This window comes from Anguilla rostrata, chromosome 11 (assembly GCF_018555375.3).
Source record: "Anguilla rostrata isolate EN2019 chromosome 11, ASM1855537v3, whole genome shotgun sequence".
Taxonomy (NCBI): Eukaryota; Metazoa; Chordata; class Actinopteri; order Anguilliformes; family Anguillidae; genus Anguilla; species Anguilla rostrata.
Genome location: NC_057943.1, coordinates 37,482,773 through 37,490,105, shown reverse-complemented (window position 1 = coordinate 37,490,105; position 7,333 = coordinate 37,482,773). Strand labels below are relative to the sequence as shown.

The following is a 7,333-nucleotide window of genomic DNA, read 5'->3' as shown; positions in this document are numbered from 1 at the left end:
TATTTAGTCCTCTCAATATCCACACCTTAAACAGAAGAGCAGGTAATGCATACCTCCTTTGCGCAACATATCAAATGTCATTTTAATGACACTTGTTGGATTTTAGACACTTGCTCTTACACATTCTGAACGCAAGTTCCTGTGTGTGCCATAATAGCTGAATACTTGGTGGAATTTTCACACCCAACAATCAGGGGAAAATAGTGTACAGAGAAGCAATTACAGAACACAAACACACTGAATCAATACTGCTCATAAAATACCACCATGAAAAGGCTTTTTTTAATATAAAATAATTAAGGATTGCCACTTTAAGACACCCTTACTGTCTATATATTTAATAGACTTTGTGATCACAGGTTTTCACCGATCATTTAGAATGTCACTGTTATACAAAAGTGCAAAAGGCCACAACTTCCAAAATCAACTACCCGAACGGTCTCGACAAAAAATGAGCAATTAGCAATCAAAACAATTTTGCTGAACAAATAGTTTGTTCTAGTTATTTTAACATTAAATAAAATATTTTCATTAATATTGAAAACAGACATTGGCATTCATTAGGAGAAAGGAAGGAAGAATGAAAAGAAAACAACTTACGAACATTTCGTATAAAAGTTCAAAATCATGAGTGGCATCAAAAATAGCAAAATTACAAACTGTTGTGGTTCTGACCACATAAAAGAAACTCACAGAAATTAGGTAATCGACTCGTTTAACAGGACATTGGAAAACAAATGCACTAAACTGACTGAAAAAGCCTCATCAGCTCAGAAAAACCTCAGTCAAAATGCTGGACAGCATCAGATTCAAATGGCAAGAAGTGTCCAGTAGAGGTCAGGCCTTGATCACACTGGGACCAGTCCGGGTTCTCCAGGCTCGGTATGTGTACAGTGTGTACACTGCAGACCTGGCTGAAATACGCATTTGTTTTGGATTCAAATACTTTTCTGTTCTCTACTGATCTTGCCTGGTGTAATCTAGCCTGCCAATATGACCAGAAGGCGGGGTTTGCACTTTTTAAGAGTATTTAATTGGTTCCAATAAAATGCTTGTTCCCCCCTCCCCCCCAATATTATTTAATGACAAGATCAGTAAACATAGAGAAGTGTTTGAATCCAAAACAAATACGTATTTGACCCAGGTCTGGTACACCGGGACGGTCCGAGTGCTCCAGGCTCATAGTGTGTACACCGTAATGCAAACGTCCGTGTCTCCAAAGACGTCCTCAATCATCAGAGACACGTTTTCCCACTTCAGACGATCCAGTCCACAGCCGATTCTAAGGAGGAAGCGGAGATACAATTTCAGTTTTAATTGGAAAATATTAGTGGTTGACTCATTTCTGTTAACTGTTACTGTGATGCATATGTTGTGGCAATGAGAGGTTACCCAAGTAACCTTATTCCTCCACAGAAAAAGTCTTTTTTTTTTTTTTTTGCACCACACACCAGCTTGTACAAGTGCAAAGGTACGTCACAACGGCCTACGGGATCTCCTAGCTACTACAACTTGTAAAGCAGCATCTCCTTATCGTGTAAATATTTTTATGCGAATGAGCAAAACAGTACACTGATGGATGCAAAAGCAAGTGTATCACCCAGGAAAACTAGCACATGTAGACGATTCCCTGACAGAGATTATCTTGATGAAAATATACAACATAACCGTCTCCAGAATCAAATGTGTGTGTGTTACTTCCATCAGAAAGCCTGTGGTGTAAAGTTCAATATTGGGGTTTTGTAAATCTCAGCATTGGGGTTTCGTAAAGCTCAGCATTGGGGTTTCGTAAAGCTCAGTATTGGGGTTTTGTAAAGCTCAGCATTGGGGTTTCGTAAAGCTCAGCATTGGGGTTTTGTAAAGCTCAGTATTGGGAATTTGTAAAGCTCAGTATTGGGGTTTTGTAAAGCCCAGTATTGGGAATTTGTGAATCTCAGTATTGGGGTTTTGTAAAGCTCAGTAGTGGGGTTTTGTAAAGCCCAGTATTAGGAATTTGTAAAGCTCAGTATTGGGGTTTTGTAAAGCCCAGTATTGGGAATTTGTGAAGCTCAGTATTGGGGTTTTGTAAAGCCCATTGTCAGGGTTTTGTAAAGCTCAGTATTGGGGTTTTGTAAAGCCCATTGTCAGGGTTTTGTAAAGCTCAGTATTGGGGTTTTGTAAAGCCCATTGTCAGGGTTTTGTAAAGCTCAGTATTGGGGTTTTGTAAAGCCTGGTATTGGGGTTTTGGTGTGTACCGCGGCATGGATAGACGGGTCACGCTGTTCTCCAGGCAGTGCCGCTTCATGGCCTCCAGGCTTTGCCGCAGGCTATCGTAGGTGGGCTTCTGGCTGGCTTTTTTCTTAGTGATCTTATAGTGAGACAATAAATACAAAGAAGGGGGGAGAGAGTGAGGGGGGGGGGAGAGAGAGAGGGAGAGAAAAGTGAGAGGGAGGGAGGGAGAGGGAGAGAAAGAGAGGGAGGGAGGGAGGGAGGGGAGAGAGAGAGAGAGAAGAAGGGAAAGAGAGAGAGAGAGGGAGAGAAGAGAGAAAGATCAGTTATTAGTTAGGTTAGGGGTTAGTGAATACCAGGGCTGCCCAACCCTGTTCCTGGAGATCTACCATCCTGTTTCTACTAATTAGCACACCTGTTTCTACTAGTTAGCAGCTCACAGAGATCTCTAGCTGTTGAATGAGGTGTAAGTACCATGGCCTACAAAAGAGTGTAAACTACAAAGCCCATATATCTACCTCAGAGTGACTCATGTAACCACGCCCCCCTTCAGCACCTCTCCTGTAACAGTATTGGCTCACTGTAAATTCGAAACGCGCAGCCTTTATGATTGGATGCATGTAGCTGTGACGGTTTTTAAAACTAACGCAGCGCGGCGGATGGCTTAGAGCCAACCGAACAAACGGAACGTTTACATTAATCATTAAACACAATAACCGTCACAGTTACATACATCCAATCATAAATGTGGCTAAATTCGGTCCGTCTCTAATTGTACTAAGACCAGAGTTACAGCCTTACTTTACTTGTCCATTGCTTTGGGTTGGTTGTTAGAAAAAAGCGTACCGAACAGGTATAGGTAACTGAATAGCATGCCGTGTTTTGACCGGTTAGTAATTAAAATAGATCACATGCAAGATATGTTCTGCATGTGATCTATTTTAATTACTAACCGGTCAAAACACGGCATGCTGATCTCTATCAAACATCTATAGATAGCTATTCAGTTACCCTATACCTGTTTGGTATGCTTCATATGCCATTGCTTCTCACTAGCTTTGTCTATATTCAAAAACCCCTCCATTCATACTCCATCTTGTTCCTTTGTTCTCCTGAACACGTGTCCGCGATACACAACCCCCCCACGTAGGAGAACATCCAACACTCCTCACTCACATACTCACACGCACACACAACACCTACACACACGTGCACTCATAGTTTGTTATACATCATCGTAGAGCACTGTGCTTTGCCTTTTCGGTACTTTGTGTTTAATAAACCTTATTAGATTTATACAGTTGTCTGTATTTATATTACCGTGTATTGAATTCAGTCAGCCGCTGCTAATCCAAAGAATTTAATGAATACCTTCGCCCCCTTAGTTAAATCATTTATATTAATTTAGTATTAGCTGAATGATATTATGATTTGGTTAAGATTGACTATAATGTGTAATTTTAATAATAATTAATTGAATTATTCATTTGAATTGCTAATTTATAGTTTGTATAATTATCATGAGACTGATTATTACATGCTGGTGCCACCTGTGAGGATATTGATGTATATCTTCTACAGTTTGGTGCCCCACTATGAGAAGCAGCGGCATGTCCCCTACAGAGGTTTGTTAGGGTTGGAGTAAAACTCCACAGGCAGTAGATCTCAGGGTTAGGCAGCCCTGGTGTATAATGTACAGTTGGGCAGGGCTTCATGCCAAGGCTTACCCACCACCCCCCCACCCCCCCCACCCCACAGAGCCTCGCCACCTGTGCCACGTGCCCACTTACCAGGTAATACACCCAGCGCTCGCCACGCCTCAGCACCGCACAGTCTCCAGGGGTCTTCTCTGCGTAAGACAAGGGACACGTTTTACACAGCTTTTTTATTTCTATTATTTTACTTCAGCCACACCCATTGCTAACAGGTGCACAACATCAAGCATACAGCCATACAATCTCCAGAGACAAACACTGGCTGTAGAATGGGTCGTACTGAAGAGCTCAGTGACATTCAACATGGCACTGTCATAGGATGCAACCATTCCAACAAGTCAGTTTGAAAAATTTCAGCCCAGCTAGAGATGCTACGGTCAACTGTAAGTGCTGTTATTGTGAAGTGGAAATGTGGAAACAGCTCAGCCGCGAAGTGGTAGGCCACACAAGCTCACAGAACGAGACTGCTGCTGAGTTCTGAAGCACTATCGAGTTCAAGACTGTCTCTGGAAGCAACGTCAGCACAAGAACTCTTTGTCGGGAGCTTAAGGAAATGGGTTTCCATGACCAAGCAGCCGCACACAAGCCTAAGATCAACACGCCCAATGCCATGCGTCGGCTGGAGCGGTGTAAAGCACACCGCCATTAGACTCTGGAGCAGCAAAAATGCGTTCTCTGGAGTGATGAATCACGCTTCACTATCTGGCAGTCTGATGGACGGATCTGGGTTTGGCAAATGCCAGGAGAACGCTACCTGCCAACCCTGGCCTTACATCCAACATCAGTGCCCAACCTCACTAATGGTCTTGTGGCTGAATGGATGCGAATCCATGCAGCCATGTTCAAAAATCTAGAGGAAAGCCTTCCCAGAAGAGTGGAGACTCTTATAGCAGCAAAGGAGGGACCAACTCCATATGAATGCCCATGGTTTTGGAATGAGATGTTCAGTAATTACATATGGGTGTGATGCTTGGGTGTCCACATGCTTTTGGCCTTATAGTGTATACACCGCATGTTCCCAAACTGACATTACAACCAGTTCCTGAAACCACCACTTTCCATACACCTCTACAGCTCTGCTGTGCTAAAACATAAAGACTGAGGAAGCGCTCTGGGACTTACGTTGAGCTTTCAGCTCAGCCACGCCCGCAAATTTTTTCTTGAAGATGGTGGCGATGCCCGCGCCCATGCGGCAGTCTTCGCTGATGCAGTGGGCCAGCGCCTCATCGGCGGGACTGGAGAACAGGTCGCCTGTCACGTGGCACAGGCTCCACCCCTTGGAGGCAGGCGGGAGAGGCTGGACGGGGGGGGGACCAAAACAACAGTTACCGCACCTGCAGTTCTGAATCCCGTATGACTGTCCACCTGCAGAAAAAAGAATGACATCTGGAAAGGCTTTTAGCAATGTGAACAGAGATTTGTGCAGGGCTGTGGTGAGGGCACGGAAGAGCACACACACGCCTATTAGAAAATGATCACTTAATTAGTCTGAACAGGAAAAGAAAGAGCACGTGGATATACACTCTGCGAAGAATGAAAGGAACACACAAATTGATGGAAGACATGGCGAGATATACCCAGGCTGCAGCAGGGGTGTCCAATCAAAATGGAGGTCTACTGAAGTTGCAGCTTTTGTTGTAGTCCAACACTAAAATTAAAAAGTGAACCGAATCGTCAGCTTGGAGTTTGCAGCTAAAGCACTAGTTCAGGGAGTACCTAACCCTGGTATCGAGTCGTCAGGTGCGCTGGTTCTTTGTTGATACTCAGAATTTGAGGGATGGGCGTCTTAATACATAATTTTCCTCTGCGTTTTCCCTTTGAGCCAGGATTATTTTAAAATTAATCCTTTCCATAAACCCAGTGTTGTGAATCCCTTAAAAATTAAAAGTTGCAATGTAAATGTAAAGCAAGAAAACCAACTTCAAGGAAGTCCCAAAGCAGCTTGGAGGCAACTTAAACACCACTGCAGGTGAACTACGAGTAATATGACCGCGACTAAAAAGCTTGATTGTGAAACCGAAACTATTCTGGTTCGTACATAAAGTGAACTAACGAAACGAATTCGTTTGCAAATAAATTCAAGATACGTTAATGTGTTCTACCTAAAAGAAAGCGGACATATGAGCTTCAGTAAAACTCAACCAAATGCCTAATGGACAACAAAACTGTGGAACTCGGAAAAGCTACCTAGTTTGCTCTTTAGCATGCGAACTCTTGCCGTTTGCTATTCTAACTAGCTGGTAACTTACGTCACATTTGTCTTCCTTTTGGTCACATTTGTCTTCCTTTTGGTCACATTTGTCTTCCTTTTGGTCCTGAAGCGCTTCAGAATGCATTGCACTACACTTTGAGGGTTACGAAGAGATTACTTCGATAGCAACATTTATCTGTCACAAATTAAGGCTAGTTCACTTCACGGTTACACTCTACGGATAGTTAATTTGTCCATGTTTTAGGTGGACATGCCTAAAAAAGGAAGCACATTATTTAACTTCCGGTGTCTGCCAGGAGCGAAAAAAATTCAAATAGCGGCCTTTGTGGACTGATCTGAATTGTTTTAGAAATTATTTTTAATAATTGTCTTTGAGAGTTTACACACACTGTTAGGCCAATTTATTATGTTCATTTATTGGGGGTTTTAATTTATTTTAATAGCCTATTATTATTGTTTTAATGTTGGTTTATTCTTTAATCTCAGAAATTAAATGAGGGCTCATTCCATCAGTGCATCACTATTTCAAATATTTCTTTAATTAAATTCCTGGAAAATGTTCTAGCCTTTTTCCATTTTAACGTGAGTTATTACACAGAATGCACGTAAATAAATTCTACAAATGAACTGTTGGCTATTTGAAATCCTGCAGGTCCGACCACTTACTGTGTTTGAAGGTACAAATTTTTCAAAAAAGATTAATCTTTTAGGAAAAGTAAATTATTTAATGTTGAACAAACACTTCTGAGGTGACCGAATAACAATTTGTAATAAAATTCTTGCATTAAATTAAAAAAAATTTCTCTTTTATTGAAAACAGACCTGCACACTTTCAAAACAAATGTGCTTTAACGTATCACATCTAGATAAGGAAAATACGTTTTGTGTTTCAACACACTATGTAAGTTCCCCCTTATAACATAAATTGTACATTTGTAATGCAAAAGTAGTAACTGACACAAATTGTGTTGAACATGTTTAACATACAAAAAGTATGCTAAAAGGCTATCCTAATAGGCCTGTACATTCTTCTTGAGTGTAAACATGGCTTGAATGTGCTTGACATAAAATAAATAAATCTGTATTTAAATGTTGCTTTGAATGTGCCTGTATATTTTATATTTTGACTGATAAAATAAATTTGTAAATAATTTTATTTTTACCCATAGTTGCGTTCAGCAGTTCAAAATACATGTTT

At 41.3% G+C, this 7,333-nt stretch overlaps 1 protein-coding gene across 3 annotated transcripts; it reads right to left on the bottom strand.

The window, feature by feature from the left end:
* Positions 1–249: 249 nt before the first annotated feature.
* On the bottom strand, positions 250–6,407 carry oard1 (O-acyl-ADP-ribose deacylase 1). 3 transcript variants are annotated; one of them, XM_064299831.1, is made up of 5 exons: positions 6,173–6,407; positions 5,046–5,220; positions 3,999–4,057; positions 2,235–2,347; positions 250–1,282 (listed from the first exon to the last, which is right to left on the bottom strand). In XM_064299831.1, exons 1-5 carry the CDS (start codon positions 6,257–6,259, stop codon positions 1,180–1,182), a joined length of 537 nt encoding a protein of 178 aa, XP_064155901.1. In that variant the 5' UTR covers positions 6,260–6,407; the 3' UTR covers positions 250–1,179. The 3 variants fall into 3 exon arrangements, with proteins under 3 accessions (XP_064155901.1, XP_064155902.1, XP_064155903.1); XM_064299832.1 differs by having other exon boundaries at positions 6,215–6,407; XM_064299833.1 differs by lacking the exon at positions 6,173–6,407 and adding an exon at positions 5,501–6,099.
* Between the last annotated feature and the right edge of the window lie 926 nt (positions 6,408–7,333).

Coding starts and splice junctions, on each gene's coding strand:
- oard1 (XM_064299831.1), bottom strand. CDS start 6,259: ATGCATTCTGAAGCGCTTCAGGACCAAAAGGAAGACAAATGTGACCAA. Junction 5,221..6,172: donor AAAAGGAAGACAAATGTGAC/GTAAGTTACCAG, acceptor CCCCCCGTCCAG/CCTCTCCCGCCTGCCTCCAA. Junction 4,058..5,045: donor GGCTGAGCTGAAAGCTCAAC/GTAAGTCCCAGA, acceptor TGTCTTACGCAG/AGAAGACCCCTGGAGACTGT.